Consider the following 20,091-nt stretch of genomic DNA (forward strand, 5'->3'; position numbering starts at 1 on the left):
GGACAATATTTGCTGGATTCATATTGCCCACGGAATACATCTCACGTATTTAATGCACTCTCGTCCAAAGTAGCGAACAGTCAACTGCCAGCCAAGGAGTCTCGTTAGCAGGAATACTCTCTCTTCCGTGCGCTGTAGTCGACTGACATCGTGTGTTTCGATGTTTGTTTAGGTGTAGCGTCCCCATACTACAGTGCAGTTACCTCGCATCGGACGGACGGACGGACAGATAATAATTGTCTGAAAATAAAAAAAATTAAACTTTTCACTCGAGGAAGGACTTGAACCAAGGACCTCTCGTTTCGCAGTTGCTCACACTAACCACGGGACCACGGCGATCCTGCGCTCACATTATCCTTTATGTTGCCTATCTTTCCCATTGACTACTCAGTTTGTATATTTTGCTTATTTTTTCATAGTTCCACATAACTTCTTCCTGTTTTCTCGATTGATCTGTGTTCAGTTTTTCAAGGCCTATCCACTGTGCCAACTTATAACTAACTCTGAGGGGGGTGTGATGGGGAGGTGTCAAACGTACGTTCCTCCATGATGAGAGCACCAAAGCGCGCGCTAGACTGAATGCATGTGTACACCCAAACCCACTACTAGGAACTCGAAGCGCGCGGCGGACGCGCGATCCTCGAGGAACCTTCGAGACGCGCGTTACGACGCGGCGTCATTTCGAAGCGCTCGTTGCATGTGTACGTAGTCAGCGGTTTATTGTTTTTCAACAGCGCGCGTTGTAACGCGATGCCCATAACGCGCATTTCAACGCTGTCATGTGTACAAGACCTTCCGGCAGGTGACTGTAGCATGATCTGCACCCCGGCAAAATTAGGAAAAGGAGTAGTAAGTCACATCCAGCAAGGGGACCATATTGTTAAGAATGAGAAGTTGTAGAATACCAGAAGGGATGAAAACCAGTGTTCAAAATTATAAACTAGACCCAAGCACAATCGCCACCAAGAAGACCGTCTAATGGACAGGCAGAGAGGAAAAAAGAATAGTAGAAGGACAGCCTTGCAACACAGAAAGCGAAGTAGCACTGCAAGGGCTGGGGCCCCTTGGTGGCCAAGCACGTACTCACAGAAGGGATGTGATCCCCTTGGGGGTTCAAGGATTAAAAGTTACCTTGCAGAACTGAAGATACAACGCTCACGAATTTGATTCGTAATTTAACCAGAGAAAAACCTCTGATAAATTTTCCTGAGTTCATGAATCTATGGAACATTCTGTCTCGAAATTTTTTTTGTCAGTGCTTGAAAATATAGTTAATTGACGACAAAATCAGACAATAACCACTACTGTTGAGGTATGACAGTATCTGGACACACAATTTTACGTCAAAGCAGTGCTGTTCTGCCCCATCCTATGGGACGAATTATCCTATCATAAAAAAAATGTATCATAATACTGTCAGAGACACACTAGGGATGTATGTTCTTGCACGAAGTAACCGTAAGTCTTGTCGTTAATTTTTAGCTCCCTGAAAAAATCTGCCGTATATTGATACCATATCGACCAAAAGTTATGATCTGGTGGAAAAATATCGATCTAATAATTCATGTTGCACTAATGGCACATCACACATCTGTTTTGACCCCACGCGGTAGTTCTTAATATCGTCAGAACTCCGAAGTCTATTGTGTTGCAGGTTCAAATACATCGATAAATGCAGTCATGTTGCATAAGAAAAAAGAGCATTTCCAAATACATGTCTCCGTAATGTCCGGACTGCAGTAGGCGAATACAGTACTGATGACGACCAACAGTACTGCATTGCTCGATTTTTGCATTTCCGTTGCGTTGGAAGGTTTCAGTATCCCTCTGTGGACAGGTCTGTAAGCAGATGCCTATTACTTACTAGTCTGAAGGCCTTCTTTACAAGTTTTCTCCCAACTTTTCTATCTTGTTCTCGGTTAAAACCGAGATGCCACTTGCCATTCAATCCGAGCAACGGGCCAGCATGACATGAGGCGATCACAGCTTGCCTAGGGAGGTATCAGATCCCGCACAGCGCCGGAAACAATACTTCCGTTGTACATTAAACATCTGGTACATGGAATCTGTAGTACTGCTATGTATCTAATTCCTGAAGCGTTGTACATTAAGCATCTGGTATATGGAATCTGCAGTAGTACTATGTAACTAATTCCTGAAGCACTTCAGTGCATCGTTAAATGATTAAGGTTGTTCTCCGTTTGCCTCAGAAAAGCTTCAACAGAAAAGAGAGTAATTACTCTTCATGACGCATTGAGTGTTCATTTTTCATTTAAACATGACACGCTCCACTTTATTTATATTTAGACCTGAGTACTTGATAAACAGAATTAAATATTTACATGCTGCTCTAACATGTTTATTACATACTAACCAGTGAACCGCAATAGAACTGGTACAAGCTATACGTACACTATGTGATCAAAAGTATCGAGATACTCCTATGATATACGGAATTGACCACTAGATGTCACGGGAGGCGGACTCGCCAAAATAAAAGGAGGAAGGGAGTATTCTGCCTTTATCAGAATAACAGTAACGGAAGAATGTTTTGCCGCGCGGGATTAGCTGAGCGGGCTAAGGCGCTGCAGTCATGGACTGAGCGGCTGGTCCCGGCGGAGGTTCGAGTCCTCCCTCGGGCATGGGTGTGTGTGTTTGTCCTTAGGATAATTTAGGTTAAGTAGTGTGTAAGCTTAGGGACTGATGACCTTAGCAGTTACGTCCCATAAGACTTCACACACATTTGAACATTTTTGGAAGAATGTTTTGGTCAGGAGAGCTTAGTCACTTCGAACGCGGACTAGTAACTGGATGTCATCTGAATAGTAAATTCATCAGGAACATTTCAACCCTTCTAAGGCTGCCCAAGCCGATTGTTGGTGATGTGCCTGCGGCGATGTGACTGTGAAATGATAAAGCGAAGGAACGACAACAGTAAACTAAGACTGATCAGCCACCATCTACTGACGGACAGGGGCCGTCGAGCATTACGGAGGGTGGTTGTAATAACTCACTCGAAATCGGCGGAAGGAATTACTGTTGAGTTCCAAAGTGCTACCAGTAGCCCAGCTAACACGATGACTGTGCATAAGGAGATAAAAACAATAGGGTGCCATGGCAGAGCACCTCCTCATGTGCTGTACTTCCTTAGTCATTGCGAGACGACACTTGGGGTGGTGTAAAGAGCGATTTCTCTGGACAGTGGGTGACTGGAAACGAGTAATTTGTAGTCATGAATACCGATACACCCTGCGGAAATCCGATGAAACGATCTGAGAACGTTAACTGTCATCATGTGTTATGTCGACAATAAAGTACTGCAGTTCGTTCCGCGAAGCGGAAGGGATAACATCAGCGCGTTAATACGGCGTAAACACTTCCTACTCGGGTAGTGCTCGTTTAGTATAAATGGCGATAATTCGTACCGATATTTGCTATGCTTCCGTAGGCCCTGCCACATCGTTAAAACTTGTGCTACGCTGCGATCACCACCATGGACGGTAGCAATTGCAGTCGCCTGCTACGCAAACGCACCAAATCAGCCGCATAGTGTCGCAGTAGCTACTGGTGCACATCATGCATCCATCAGTGAAGTGATCAGGGATGCAATCATGACGCCCCACAACACAGACACACATCAACCTGTTCCACCTGTGCCGGCCAATGTGGCCGAGCGGTTCTAGGCGCTTCATCCGGAACCGCGCTGCTGCTGCGGTCGCAGGTTCGAATCCTGCCTCGGGCATGGATGTGCGTGATGTCCTTGGGTTAGTTAGGTTTAAATAGTTCTAAGTATAGGGGACTGATGACCTCAGATGTTAATTCCCATAGTGCTTAGAGCCATTTGAACCATTTTTTGTTCCACCTGTCGATGCACCTACAAGAGACCTGCAGCCCACGCAGAAAATTCATCATGACTGCTCGGAGGAGGGAGAACAAGACGACCAACGGGACAAAATGGAGACAGTGTTACGTGTCAACGCCACGAAAGATGGAACCATCATCCACCAACATTTAAGTTGCACTGCTAACTTTACTCAACTACTGAGACGGACTTTTCATCGGTTTTGGTGAAAGTAGAGACGGAAACACAGGCAGGCACCAACCTATGGCGCTACGCAAACTTGTTAGATGGGAATGTGAGTTATTATTCAAGTACATAATCAATAGTACGTCAGTCTGCCTCCTTAGTTGAATTGCCAGGTACCTTAGTTTTCATTTTTTCTTGCAGCTTGCCGAGCTGCATGTGTGTTTAGCTATTTTTTTTTTTTTTTTTTTTTTTTTTTTTTTTTTGCGGCACGATACTGCAGGGCCGGCGCTTTAGTCTGGAACCGCAAGACCGCTACGGTCGCAGGTTCGAATCCTGCCTCGGGCATGGATGTTTGTGATGTCCTTAGGTTAGTTAGGTTTAACTAGTTCTAAGTCCTAGGGGACTAATGACCTCAGCAGTTGAGTCCCATAGTGCTCAGAGCCATTTCAACCATTTTTTGATACTGCAGGTCCTTTAATTTTCATTATTTTTGAAGCGTGGCGAACTTGCAGCCTAATATTTCACGTTTATTTTTTGTGGCGGTGGTTCTGCATGTGTGTTTCAACTAATTATTCTGCAGCATGATAATGCCAGGTAATATCGTTCTCATTTTTTTTTTAAGCGTGGTGAGCTTATTGCCTCATAATTTTGCTTTTACTTTTAGTGGCGGTGGTCCTGCATACTGTTTCACTATTTTTCTGCGGCATGATAATGCAGGCACTTTAATTTTTCATTATTTTTGAAGCGTGGCGAACTTGCAGCCTAATCTTTCACATTTATTTTTTGTGGCGGTGACCCTGCATATGTGTTTCAACTATTATTCTGCGGCATGTTAATGCCAGGTAATATTGTTCCCATTTTTTTTTTTAAGCGTGGTGAGCTTATTGCCTCATAATTTTGCTTTTATTTTTTGTGGCGGTGGTCCTGCATAATGTTTCACTATTTTTCTGCGGCATGATAAATGCAGGTACTTTAATTTTCATTAGTTTTTGAAGCGTGGCGAACTTGCAGCCTAATCTTTCAAAAAAAAAAATTAAAATTAAAAAAAAATACACCGGTTCTCGTAAAAAAAAGTACACCGGTTCTCGTCCAAAAAAAAAATGGTCAGCGTGTCTAGCTGCCAAGCAGTGAGCTTGAGTTCGATTCCCAGTCACGTCGAATTATTTTCTCTGCTCGGGGACTGGGTGTTGTAGTCTCCTCATTATCATTTCATCATCATCGACACGCAAGTCGCTGATTGTGGCGTCAACTGAAAAGACTTGCAACATGGCGACCGAACTTCCCCCAGGTGGAAATTCCAATGCCATACCATCATTTCATTTCTTTTCAATATTTCGGCGGCAGGGGAAAACGACGTGGAAACTGAGACTATATTAGGATTAACTGCCAATGCTTGGTTCAACATTATTTTCTAGATAGAGTAAGTTTGGAGGCCTATAGTCCGAAGATCTTCACTTTAGAACAAGGCATCAGCATGTTGCTGCGAAGTTTTTGCCATCAGGTGACATAGTAAAACTATAAACCTGAATCGTCACAAGGTAACAAAGCCGTCACTAGTTTGTGTTGTGAAATTTAGAATACAGTGGCTCCCAATTTTGTTTATATTCATGAGGTTCGCTGTCCAGTGGACGTGTGCGTACCATTCATCTTACAATGTTATAATTGTTCGCGATTTGGACATGGCAGCAAACAGTGCAAAATTGACCCAAGACTGCGCAGGCCCACACAGAAGCGATGCCTGCGGGAGGGCCAATCAACCAATCTGTATTCATTGTACTCGTAGTCACAGTGCCCTATATATAACCTGTCCATTGTATCTAAAACACAAGGAAATTAAGAAAGTTATGTATCTCAATAATATTAGCTGTGGAGTCCCGCCCACTCGTCGCTTATAGGGTCCCTAAAGGATGCTGCGTTCTCAGAATGCTATACAACAATTCAAGCAAAATCACACTAATAGTTTTTATTACAAATAAGAAGAGTGACAATACTTAACTTGTATTTACAACAAGTGACCGCAAGCGATGGGCGACATGCAAATAAGTGTCCTTCGCTATATACACTGTGCGTACAAGTTTGTCAGACAGTTTGTGGATCACTAATAACTGCTATCGCAGCGTTCTCTGCTAGGTCTGTCCATATACTGAGCGAATACTGAGCCGATACTGAGCGTCCAAGGCTGTTTTTTTTTTTTTTTTTTTTTTTTTTCTTTATTGTGATTTCATTCCCCTGCCCCATACGGGCAGGGGAGGGCTGTCAGCAGCACAATCCGCCGCTCTTCAGCCGAGTGATATGACAATTAAAACAAGAATAAAATAATACATACATAAGGAGGTAAAAAGGAGGAACATAAAACAGAGTAAGGGGAGAAAATGGAGGTAAAAATACACTGATATGTAGACGTTCATTGGGGACAGTTAAAAAAAGTCACCAGAAAGTTAAAAAAACACAATTGGTGATTCTTAAAACACATGGAAGTCACTAGATGCACAGGCACAGGTTAAAAGTCGGCCACAGTATTAAAAACACTCCGAAACAACACACTTAAAACCCACTCGGAGCACACACGACAAAGAATAAAACTACCAGGTGGGACCTGCCGAGGGAAAGGGCAGAGAGGATGGAAAAGGAGGGGAGAGCATGGGGCAGCTGGGGAAGCGGCGGGAGGAAGGGAGGAGGGGTAACCGTGGGTTCACGAAGAGGCAGGAGACACATGGGGCGGGAGAGGAAAAGGGAAGACAGGGCAGGAGGGAGCGCAGAGACACTGAAAGAAGGCACAAGAGATGGAGGGGGAGGGGAAATCCGCTCAGAAGGAGGGAGGGGGAGGAGAGGGAGCCCCGAGGAGGAGGCAGGAAGAGGGGGTTAGAGTTGGTAGGAAGGGTAGATGTCAGGGCGAAGCTCATCATCCGGGAGCGGTAGACGGTGGAAGTTGTGTTGGGAAAGGAGATGGAGGGTGTGGAGATGGAGAGAGGGAGGGACACAACGGTAAAGGCGCGGCAACTGGTCGGGAGTGGAGAGGAAGGGAGACACCAGGGGGTGAGGGGGATCAAGGCGACGGACAACATAGAGTGTGCGGATGTGTTCAAGGAAAAGGAGAAGGTGGGGGAAGGGGATGAGGTCATAGAGGATGCGCGTGGGGGACGGAAGGCGGATGCGGAAGGCGAGGCGGAGCGCATGGCGTTCGAGGATTTGGAGGGCGTTATAGAACCGGGGAGGGGCGGAAATCCAAGCGATGCTGGCATAACAAAGGATGGGGCGGATCATGGATTTGTAGGTGTGGAGGATGGTAGAAGGATGCAGACCCCATGTCCGGCCGGACAGGAGTTTCAGGAGGCGGAGGCGGTTGTGAGCTTTGTTTTGGATGGTAAGGAGATGGGGAGTCCAGGTGAGGTGGCGGTCGAGGGTGAGGCCAAGGTATTTGAGGGTAGGAGTGAGGTGGATAGGACGGCCATAAATGGTGAGGTAGAAATCATGGAGGCGGAAGGAACGGGTGGTGCGGCCTATGATGATCGCCTGGGTCTTGGAGGGATTAACACGGAGGAACCACTGGTTGCACCAAGCGGTGAATTGGTCAAGGTGGGTTTGGAGAGTACGTTGGGACCGTTGAAGGGTAGGATAAAGGGCTAGGAAGGCGGTGTCATCAGCGAACTGGAGAAGATGAACAGGAGGGGGAGGTTTGGGCATATCAGCAGTGTACAGGAGATAGAGGAGAGGGGAAAGGACAGAACCTTGGGGCACGCCGGCAGAGGGGTAGAAAGTACGGGAGTTGGAATTGTGGATAGTCACATAGGAGGGACGATGGGAGAGGAAGGAAGCAACGAGACGGACGAAGTTGATGGGGAGAGCATAGGTCTGGAGTTTGAAAAGGAGCCCGGGATGCCAGACACGGTCATAGGCGTTCTGGAGGTCAAGGGAAACAAAGATAGCAGAGCGACGGGAGTTAAGTTGGAGGGAAAGAAGATGGGTAAGGTTAAGGAGCTGGTCGTCAGCAGAGAAGGAAGGCCGGAAGCCACATTGGGTAAGAGGAAGGAGGCGGTGCTGGTTAAGGTGGCAGTGGATACGGCGAGAGAGGATGGCCTCAAAGACCTTACTGAACACGGAGGTGAGGCAGATGGGACGATAGGAAGAGGTAGCAGAGGGGGGTTTGTTAGGCTTAGGGAACAGCAGGACACGGGAAGTCTTCCACAGGTCAGGGTAAAAGCCAGTGGAGAGGAGGACATTGTACAGGGTAGCAAGGACAGACAGGAAGGATGGAGGGGATTCCTTGAGGTGACGGTAGGTGACGCCATCATGACCAGGGGCGGTGTTGCGTTTGGAGCGGAGGACGAGTGTGATGTCTTGCATGGTGATGGGAGTGTTGATGTCGGAGGGGGGTAGCCGATCCAAGTACTGGAAGCTAGGGGCGAGCGGGGGGACCGAGGTGTCAGTGCGGTCAAGGACAGTGGGGAAGAGGGAGTAATCAAAATGGGGATCGTCAGGAATGGAGAAGACCTCGGATAGGTGGGAAGCAAAATGGTTAGCCTTACTGAGGTTGTCAGGAAAAGGGCGATCGTCATGGAGGATGGGGTAATGCGGGGTGGGATGGCTACCAGTAAGGCGGTGGAAGGCTGACCAGTACTTGGAGGAGTTGACAGGGAGGGTGGAGTTGAGGCGTGTGCATGTCTGACGCCAGTCCCGGCGTTTCTTTGCTGTAAGGAGGTTCCGGATATGTCGCTGTAATTGCCGGTGGCGGGTGAGAGTATCCCGGTCACGAGTGCGGAGGAAGGAGCGGTAGAGCCTGCGGGATTCACGCAGAAGAAGGACGGCCTGCGGAGGAAGCGTAGGGCGGTGAGGGTGGATGAGTTTGGTAGGGACATGAGCCTCCACAGCGTCAGTGATGGTCTTCTGGAGGAAGGAAGAGGCATGGGTGATGTCATCAGGGTGGTGGAAAGTGAGGGGGTGGCTGTCGACCTGTAAGGCAATGGATTCCCGGTAGGCATCCCAATTGGCACGGTGGTAGTCATGGACAGACTTTGGAGGGGCAGGGGGGCGGGCGGCTGCAGTGGCAGGACGGGTAGAGGAGATGGTGAGAAGGACAGGGAGATGGTCACTACCGACGGGATCAAGGACATCAACGGCAATGCGACCAAGGAGGTTGGGGGAAGCGAGGATAACATCGGGGGTGGAGTTACTTTCAGGACGGGTGTGCTGTGGGAGAGGAACAAGGTCACCATGGAGGGTGGCAAGGAACTGATGCCACCGCCGAAGGGTGGCAGGGTCACGGCTGTGGATGTTGAGGTCAGCGGCGATCACATAGGTGGAGAAGGTACGGTCAACATGGGAAATGAAGTCAAAGGGGAGAGGAGCGGCGGGGCGAATATAGATAGTGGCACAGGTGACGGTGAGGGAGGGAAAAAAGAGGCTGAGGAGAAGGTGTTCGGTTGGGTCATTGAGGAGGGGTTGTGGCCGGACAGGGAGATGCCGGAGGTGGCCGATAGCGACCCCGCCTCGAGCTAGGGGAAGGGGATTGTCAGTGCGGTGAAGGAGATAAGGGGAGATGCGGACCACATGGTGGGGTCGGAGGAAGGTTTCATTAAGGATGAAGGAGTCAACCTGGTGCTGGGAGAGGGTATGCATGAAGAGGTATTTGTTTGCAAGGAGGGAGCGAATGTTGAGGTAGAGGAGACGATACTGTTGACGAGCCATGAGAGTGGGTGCGGGAAGGGTGCGGGAAGGGGAGAGGGGCTTAAACGAGGGTGTCTAGACGGGTGAAGGTAAAGTGGGCCTGGTTGTGGGAGTATGTGGCGTAGGTGTTTAAGTGGAAAACAGAGCGGGCAGCGAGGGAAATCTGCTGGAGTGTGTGGGGGCGCTGGAAGGGGTGGATGTTCTGCAGGACGACGGTGAGGAACCGGATGATGTCTTCTGCCGTAGGGGGAGGGCGGAGGGAATTGTTAGGGTGGATAGGTGGGTCAATGGGGCGAAGGGGGACAGTGAGTTCAGGGTTGGTGGGAGGGGGCTTGGCTTTGCATTTGGAGGAATAGGTGGGGTGAGGTTCATTGCAGGTGTTGCAGGATGGGGGGGAGGCGAGGTTGGGACACTGTTTGAGGAAGTGGGAGGCTTTACAATGGGGGCAGGTGGGTGGGTTCTTGCAGTTCTGGGTGAGGTGGTCATTGTACAGAAGACAACGCTGGCAGCGCGTCCAAGGCTGGCAGGAGCGGCGCTTATATTCTCCTCTTGTAGAGGCCGCCCCTGTCGTGGTGCGGTCCTAATCAGCGCACCATTGGCCGACGTCGTTTCACCGCCTTCTCTTCTCTTGCGTTCTTCATCTTCGTTCCGGCGCTTGTGGTTACGCCAGAACATTACCTTCCGAGAAGCAGCAGCTGTGTTTAAAAACATTTCTTATGCGAATACAGTTACTTCTTCCCCAAACATTTCGAGACAGGATACAGATATACCATCCCTTCCGACTCAACAGCCGCTCAATGCAAATATCAGCACGGCCACCTACGATCTGCAACAACCAACCCATGCCATAAGGACAATACCGCAGACGTCATGAATGGTGGTGCTCCAGCGGATTCAGCGTCGATGCAACAGCTCCTTCCGACTCCACAGCGGCTCAATGCGAATATCAGCACCGTCACCTGCGATCTGCAGCAACCAAACCATGCCCTGACAACACTGCCGCACACGTGGTTTCAGTCGATTCACCGCCGATACCACCGGCCCTTCCTTTAACACAGCATGCCCAACTACACCACCAGCAATGCATAAATTGTGTAGAACATAGAGGACCACGCCAAAGAGCGGTCCCCCGAGGCCAAATATACCTACCAGAACTCAGACTTCCTATTGTTCCAATGGGTTCCAAGCATTACCAACCACAGTTTCGCAGACTCAACCAATAGAGTGATGTGGGGAACTAACTCTTTAACGTCGTTTTAAGTATAATTATGGCTGCGATGAATGATATAGCGTACCAACAGGCTCTTAATGGGCTCAGTACAGTACTACAAACAGATTCGATCCGGATGTGAATCCAGAACATGTCGACCCCGCTCATTGTATCCAAAAATTACTATAAAATCATCCAATGGAATGCAAAATCACTCAAGGCAAATAAAGACAGCTTTCCACCAAAAAAAAAAAGGGTTCAAATGGCTCTGAGCACTATGGGACTTAACATCTCAGGTCATCAGTCCCCTAGAACCTAGAACTACTTAAACCTAACTAACCTAAGGACATCACACATATCCATGCCCGAGGCAGGATACGAACCTGCAACCGCAGCGGTCGCGCGGTTCCTGACTGAAGCGCCTAGAACCGCTCGGCCACAATGGCCACAGCCTTCGACATTTTCTGCTCGAAACTAATGTGACATCTGAGGCAGTACCGAAATATGCTTAAAACGGAACGACTCGTCCGCACTCTCGGACTAATCTGTCGTTAGAGAAGATAGGGATGATAGCTACGGCAGTGCAGCGTTGTTGGTCAAACAACATATCTACTTTTCCGTTGCAAAAACTGGCGCCACACTGTGGATGGTAGATATCCGCCTACTTCATCTGAATTTGATCTCAGCATACAAAGCACCTAACATCAAACTTTCCAAACAGCTAACAACAATACCTGACTCCATCGGGAAACTCCTTCTGCTACTAGGTGTCTTTAAAGGCCACCGTATACTATGTAGCTGCAGAACTACTAACGCAGTGGGAAAAATACTAGTGGATGTATTAGATTCGGAGCCGGCCGAAGTGGCCGTGCGGCTCTAGGCGCTACAGTCTGGAGCCGAGCGACCGCTACGGTCGCAGGTTCGAATCCTGCCTCGGACATGGATGTGTGTGATGTCCTTAGGTTAGTTAGGTTTAATTAGTTCTAAGTTCTAGGCGACTGATGACCTCAGAAGTTAAATCGCATAGTGCTCAGAGCCATTTGAACCATTTTTTTAATTAGATTCGGAAAATCCTTTAGAACTAAATGATAGCTCACCAACACGAACAGTCCGACCTAATGAAATACCATCGGCTATAGACTTGAGCATAGCATCCCCTGCACTATCTACCGGAACAACATGGGAAGTGATACCGGATACTGTAGCTTCGGATCGCTCGCCAATTCAAATTATAATAAATGATCAACCTAGGGGGACTGTCAAACTGGTCATCAGCCGAAAATGGAACACAAAGAAAGCCAATTGGAACCTATACGAAACACTACTGGAAGAAAAACTGAAATCGGTTATTGAAACTGAGGATCCAGAAAGAGACTATGGTGTCCTGGTATCGCCTATCAATGGAAATGAGCGGTTGGCGTCATTGGCCTGGAGGCCCCTTACGGGGCAGGTCCGGCCGCCTTGGTGCAGGTCTTATTACATTCGACGCCACATTGGGCGACCTGCGCGCCGGATGGAGATGAAATGATGATAAACGCAACACAACACCCAGTCCCTGAGAAACACAACACCCAGTCCGGAGAAAATCCCCGACCCAGCCGGGAATCGAACCCGGGCCCCTTAGGACGGCCGTCCGTCACGCTGACCATTCAGCTATCGTGGCGGACAATCGCCTATCAATGAAGCCACGGAATTCTTGATACCTCAAAAAGTACATGAGCGGACTCCTGATAACCCGTCACCCTGTTGGTGGATTCAAAATGTTACACAATCCTCGAGGAACGCAGGGAGGCATTAAGAAAATACAAAACTCTCTCTAATGACACGAACTTTATTGCTCTCAAGAAGGCACAAGCGTAAGCCAAGAAAATTTTCAAGTGCAAAAAAAGAAAATCGTGGAAAAATATCTGCACTGAAATCTGCAAAGAAACACAATTAACAAGGGCCTGGAATATCATAAGGAACATAAAAAAATCGTCTGACAAAGGGCATGCACGCACCTCCACCATCCGACGAACTGTTAGAATAGTTGTAGTGTGTAATAAATAGCTCCACCTGACGTAACGGACGAGGAAGACGAGGCGAAAAATGAAGAGGACAACAGTACAATTACACAGCTCTTTTCACTGGTAAAACTCCAGGTTGCGCTCTCCCAAGGCAAGGGTACTGCACCTGGTGCGGATTGCCTTGATTACCCAATGCTCTGACAGACCCCACACAAAGGGAAACCGATACTGCTCAATATTTACAATAGCGTATGGACTCAAAAGGCTCAAATCGACTAGCTGAAAGCCGGCCGCTGTGGCCGAGCGGTTCTAGGCACTTCAGTCCGGAACCGCGCTGCTGCTACGGTCGCAGGTTCGAATCCTCCCTCGGGCATGGATGTGTGTGATGTCCTGAAGTTAGTTAGGGTGAAGTAGTTCTACGTCTAGGGGACTGATGACCTCAGATGTTAAGTCCCATAGTGCTTGGAGCCATCTGAACCATTTTTTTGACAGCTGAAAACATGTAGTGCCGCCCCCATCCACAAATCGGGAAATAGATGTGATAAACCAGAACCGTGTCGGCCTGTATGCAATTCAGAAGCTGTAAGAGGTTTCCACCCAGCATGTATATAAAGTATGAAGAAGAGCAGATAGAAGAGGTTGACAGTCTTAAATTCCTGGCATTACAACTAGATAATATATTCAGTTGGGAGCAGCACACCACAGAACTGCAGAAACGCCTTAACAAATCTGTATTTGCAATTCGAGTGTTAGCTTACTCAGGCGACATAAAAATGAAAAAGCTTGCATACTTTGCCTACATTCATTCCATAAAGTCATATGGTATAATATTTTGGGGCAACTCTTCAAGTCAAACAAAAGTTTTCAGAGTCCAAAAGCGTGTAATACGTATTATTTGTGGAGTAAATTCAGGGACGTCCTGTAGAAACGTCTTCAAAGAACTGCCTCTCAGTATATTTACTCCTTAATGAAATTTGTCCTAAATAATATATCTCTTTATCCAACAAACAGCTCAGTTCATATATACAATACCAGGAACAAAAATGCCCTGCACAAGGACTTAAAAGCACTTACTTTAGTTCAAAAAGGGGTCCACTACTCAGGAACACTCATCTTCAATAATTTGCGAGCAAACATAAAAAATTTAGTTACAAATAAAGATCAGTTTAAAAGGAGCCTGAAAGACTTAGTAATGGCCAACTCCTTCTACTCCATTGACGAATTTTTTAATAGAAACAAATGATGTATTGTATATACAGGGTGTTACAAAAAGGTACGGCCATACTTTCAGGAAACATTCCTCACACGCAACGAAAAAAAAAAAGTTATGTGGACATGTGTCCGGAAACGCTTACTTTCCATGTTAGAGCTCATTTTCTTACTTCTCTTCAAATCACATTAATCATGGAATGGAAACACACAGCAACAGAACGTACCAGCGTGACTTCAAACACTTTGTTACAGGAAATGTTCAAAATGTCCTCCGTTATCGAGGATACATGCATCCACCCTACGTCGCATGGAATCCCTGATGCGCTTATGCAGCCCTGGAGAATGGCGTATTGTATCACAGCCGTCCACAATACGAGCACGAAGAGTCTCTACATTTGGTACCGGCGTTGCGTAGACAAGAGCTTTCAAATGCCCCCATAAATGAAAGTCAAGAGGGTTGAGGTCAGGATAGCGTGGAAGCCATGGAATTGGTCCGCCTCTACCAATCCATCGGTCACCGAATCTGTCGTTGAGAAGCGTACGAACACTTCGACTGAAATGTGCAGGAGCTCCATCGTGCATGAACCGCATGTTGTGTCGTACTTCTAAAGGCACATGTTCTAGCAGCACAGGTAGAGTATCCCGTATGAAATCATGGCGGTGAATCGAGGACGTACAGTACATACTGACGAAAGTAAAATGAGCTCTAACATGGAAATTAAGCGTTTCCGGACACATGTCCACATAACATCTTTTCTTTATTTGTGTGTGAGGAATGTTTCCTGAAAGTTTGGCCGTACCTTTTTGTAACACCCTGTATTCATCTTATTAGTATTGTTATTTCAGCTTTTAAAAAAAATTGACATATTCCACATCCACGAGGATCTCCTCAGCACGGATCTATGGAACGAAAAACTAATCTAATCTGATGTAATCTGTTACCTTACTACCGTGTTAGGTGAAGGTAATGGAAAGGATTATTAAGCAGCGCATAGATTGGTGGTGTGAAAACAAAAATATATTAGGGGAAAAACAACTTGGGTTTCGCAAAGAAAAAGGGACAACTAAAATGCCGGCCGCGGTGGCCGAGCGGTTCTAGGCGCTACAGTCTGGAACCGCACGACCACTACGGTCACAGGTTCGAATCCTGCCTCGGGCATGGATGTGTGTGATGTCCGTAGGTTAGTTAGGTTTAAGTAGTTCTAAGTTCTAGGGGACTGATGACCTCAGATGTTAAGTCCCATAGTGCTCAGAGCCATTTGGACCATTTTTGGACTACTAAAATACTTCTACGTTTAGATACTGACATACAGCTAAATTTTCTCTGATTACTTATATGATAGTTGCTCTCATAGACTTGACGAAAGCACACGACAACGTCATCTTGTCAGTATTAGGGAAAAAACTGGAGAAACTTCAGATTCCATAGCAACATCTTAAGCTACCTGAGAAATAGGAAGCCAATCATTTTGCAATACGGAACTACACTAGGATCTAGAGAAACTATCAGAGGACTCCCAGAGGCCTTTGGCTTCCTTATTATTCAATCTCTGTACTGCAGACCTTCATGACATCTTTGGCAGTGACAACCAAACATTACAATAGCAGACGATGTATGCACCTGTTTCGAAGACAATACTCTTTAGTCCCGCCTGCTGGATATGACATTGCTCTCATACGTCTGCATGAGTGGTGCACAGAAAGTGGCCTCGAAATATGTGATAGTAAGTATACTCTAATTATCTTTACTCGCCACAGCATTCCACGTCCCCAAAAAATGCAAATGGAACAACATAATTTTCCAGTTGCGGAAACAACCCAACACATTGGGATGATTACCGACGATAAACTAAGAAGGACTCATAATATCCGACATATCATTACTACATGTGAAAATGTATGAAGTCTTATCAGAGCTACGACTGGATTATGGTTGGACTCTGATCGGCGGACAGCGATGACTTTATACCGGTCTCTACTAAGTACACACTTTGACTATGGACACATGTGCTACGAAGCAGCGTCAGGCACCACGCCTCAGAGACAGAACACTATGAAGTACAAAGCCTTACGTATAGTTACTGGGCCGTTCATGTCAACACCGACCAACGTATTACAGCTTGAAACGAATGAACCACCGTTAGAGCTATGACGAATATTTCTTAACAAGAAATTTCTTCTGCAGCCCTTTCTCGACGAATATGGGCTCTGATGTGTCGGCAGCGGGGCCAACACCTTGTAGATCGAAGTGGCTGAAAGTGCACGCTAAACTAACGCAGACGGGCGTGAAGTACTGGAACATGAGACTTATTAATGAATAAGAAGAAAAGTACGTAGCTGGAATAATATACTTAACTTTATTCTCTTGTTGGAATACATCTCTTGAATAGTAGTAAGCTATAAGCACTGATACAAATGGCACCTTGCTAGGTAGTAGCAATGGAATAAGCTGAAGGCTATTCTATCAGTCTCTCGGCAAATGAGAGGAAGACTTGGTAGGTCTGGTCGCAAGCTATGTCGTCCGTACAACTGGGGCGAGGTCTAGTCCGTGTCTTCTGACCTGCCATGTGGTGGCGCTAGGTTTGCGATTACACAGTGGCGACACGCGGGTCCGACATGTACTACAGGACCGCGGCCGATTTAAGTTACCACCTAGCAAGTGTGGTGTCTAGCGGTGACACCACAGGCTCCTTGACAAAAAAATCCAGGAATTAACATACTACTGTGTGAGCGGACGATATTGGATGAATAAGCGGTGGTGATAAGTTCCTATGGGACCAAACTACTAAGGTCATCGGTCCCTAGGCTTATACCATACTTAAACTAACTACTAACTCTAAGGACAACACACGCAGCCATGCCCGAGAGAGGACTCTCGAGCCTCCGAGGGGGGGGGGGGGGGGGGGGGGGGAGACAGTCGAACCGTGGCAAGGCGCCCAGTCCTCGCGGCCACCCCGCGCAGCTGACAAATAAGCAACTTCACCCATCGTGACTGAATATATGTAGATGCAGGCATTAACGCACAAGGTGTGGAAAAGTCCTCTTATACCGCTTTACAACAGGCCATACGAAACGTCAGATCAGTGTCAGGACTATTTTAACGTTTCAAAACCAGGACTCAACAAAAGCACAGCAGTGGAATTCCTGTCTCACTATCAAGATGTGTGGGTGGTTTATACTGGCACACATGTGTCCAGCTCTAGTGAAGGCACTGGCAGTACCTATTGGGTATCCCGGAGCAAATGACAAGGCCTCTGCAAGCTGGATACACACTCCACTTTTATGACAACCGAGCTGATTGTCGTTTTGCAAGCCCTACTATTCGCATCGACGACCACAGCAGACAGGATAATCATAATCTCTGACAATATTTCAGCTGTACAACTGATTATAAACCATCATAATAGTTGTACCAACCCCATAGTTGCAGCAATTGTCACAACATCGTGATGGTATAGATGAAACGCCACTCTGGGATAACTGCAAATTTACAAGCAGATGACCCAGCAAAGTAAGTATCTTTTCATGGAGCTATTAAATACGATCTACTTACTCTCACATATAAGATACCCATGATCAGAATGCAGTTGTTATCGGACTGACAAAAGGAATGGTCGAGGATATCTAAAATCAAAGACAGTCTCTACTTACTAATTCATCCCTCGATTGAAAGAGTACCATGGTTTAATAAGACACAAACATAGAGGAGCTTCACGATGGTTATAACACGGCTGAAATTCAATCACTGAACCGGCCAGTGTGGCCGTGCGGTTCTAGGCGCTGCAGTCTGGAACCGCGTGACCGCTACGGTCGCAGGTTCGAATCCTGCCTCGGGCATGGATATGTGTGATGTCCTTAGGTTACTAGGTTTAAGTAGTTCTAAGTTCTAGGGGACTGATGATCTCAGATGTTAAGTCCCATAGTGCTCAGAGCCATTTGAACCATTAACAGTGCCAATATCCAGATATAACTCAGTGCGCTGCAAATCTATTGCTCTTGGTAAGTAGAATGCCAGGAGAAGACCATAGCACAGTTAACTGCCAGTATCGCCAGGTGCCACTCAGAATGATGTGGAACGCTCGGCATATTAATCTATGTCACTATGTTCCTCCTATATGTAAGTGTCTGAATACTAGTGTACCTCTATGTAAGGCTGTAATACCCAGATGTAGTTATTATATACTGTTCTCATCTCCTGTCTAGACCTGCACAAATATTCAATTATCTGTTCGTAGCTTTTGAAACAATTGTTACACGACAGACAAAAAAAATATTGTTAATTTAGGTATACGGATTGAATTGGGAACATTGCAAGTGCCTACCAATGGCGTTTTATCGGTTTTCATTGTGCTACCAGTAAAACTTTTGATAGCGTACTACCTCTGTGTATCTTGTGTTATATTTTCGTCTTGTTTACTCGTTTCAGTATAAAAAATGGTTCTGAGCATTATGGGACTTAACATCTGAGGTCATCAGTCCCCTAGAACTTAGAACTACTTAAACCTAACTAACCTAAGGACATCACACACATCCATGCCCGAGGCAGGATTCGTTTCAGTATACTGTGGGGTCTTTTTCGATGTTAGGATGTGTTCCCCTTACTGCGCGTACGAAAACGCTACATTTGGAACGGTATGAACACATTTTACAGTATTGTTAACTGCGTACAGAAGAGGAGATGATGACTGACTGTATCAGCTGGACAATGAACCTGCTACGGTCGCAGGTTCGAATCCTGCCTCGGGCATGGATGTGTGTGATGTCCTTAGGTTAGTTAGGTTTACGTAGTTCTAATTTCTAGGGGACTGATGACCTCAGAAGTTAAGTCCCATAGTGCTCAGAGCCATTTGAACCATTTTTGACAATGAACCCTGTCATAAAGAAGCATCAGTGAGGTGACAGCTTCTTGACAATAACATTCCTGAAATGCACTTTCCTGCACAGAGTCCCGACACGAATATAATGTAAACCTTTGGGATAAGCCAGGACGTCACTTTCGTCCCAGACCGCAGCGTCCAACACCATTATCTTCTGTGGTTTCTGTTCTTGAGAAAGAATGGACAGCCATCCCTCGAAAGACATTCAGACACCTCACTGAAAGTGTTTCCAGCAGAGTTCAAGTCGTCATAAAGGCGAGGGGTTGAGTCACCCCATATTAATGTTCGGTAACAGCTGTCCGGATACTTGTGATCAGATAGTGTACTTCAATGTATTATTAATGGTTAACGTTTGTCTTTGTTTTCTAATCAAAAAGTCCAGCAGAAGAGACAGTAGTAACGATTCATGATGCGTCGAGTATTAAATTTTCCATTTCACTTCGAAACACAGCAGTTAACTTGAATTTAGACGTGACTACTTATAATCCAGATGTAATAATGTAGCTTGCTGTTTTAACATGTTTCTTACAGATTGACTAATGAACCATTTCAAAATGAGCTCGAGCTGAACGTATCTCAGGCGTATATCACAAGAAATTCGTTCAAAGTTATGTTACTAAAAAAAAAAACGTGTAATTCTGCAGGTTGTATTCGAGGCGCTAGCAAGGGAGCCGACAGATACGTACCGCCATTTCCGGGGATACGTTGCTCTCGACAACGTCGCTCTGAAGCCAGGCACGGAATGCAGAGGGCACTGCTCATTCGAAGCAGGATTCTGTGGCTGGACAAACGATGAAGAAGATGACTTTGACTGGACGCTGGTAACTATAGTAATCCACTACTTTCAAGCGCTTGCTACTTCGAATGTATGTTCTCATTACATGTTTCGGAACTTCTGACCTGAAGGTTCTACTTAATGTTTTGCCTTATGCCTCCACATTTTTTCCTTGTAGTATTTCTGTCTGGCAGAGAATGGTTAGTTCGTGGAATATATTTTCAAAAATCTTCAGACATAGAGGAATGAGAACTATATACATGCTTGGTTAATAGGAATCCCAGATCTCGAGCCCCAAAAGTTATCGGACAGCAAAAGCA

At 46.4% G+C, this 20,091-nt stretch overlaps 1 protein-coding gene across 1 annotated transcript in view; it reads left to right on the forward strand.

Annotated features, from left to right (window-relative positions):
- LOC126249722 (MAM and LDL-receptor class A domain-containing protein 1-like) overlaps positions 1–20,091 on the forward strand; it is a 426,827-nt gene that overhangs the window by 213,957 nt on the left and 192,779 nt on the right. The window contains exon 7 of the mRNA XM_049951403.1: positions 19,641–19,817. Within this exon, the coding sequence (XP_049807360.1) occupies positions 19,641–19,817 (177 nt within the window). The remainder of the gene's footprint in view (positions 1–19,640; positions 19,818–20,091) is intronic.

Source organism: Schistocerca nitens, chromosome 3 (genome assembly GCF_023898315.1).
Source record: "Schistocerca nitens isolate TAMUIC-IGC-003100 chromosome 3, iqSchNite1.1, whole genome shotgun sequence".
Taxonomy (NCBI): Eukaryota; Metazoa; Arthropoda; class Insecta; order Orthoptera; family Acrididae; genus Schistocerca; species Schistocerca nitens.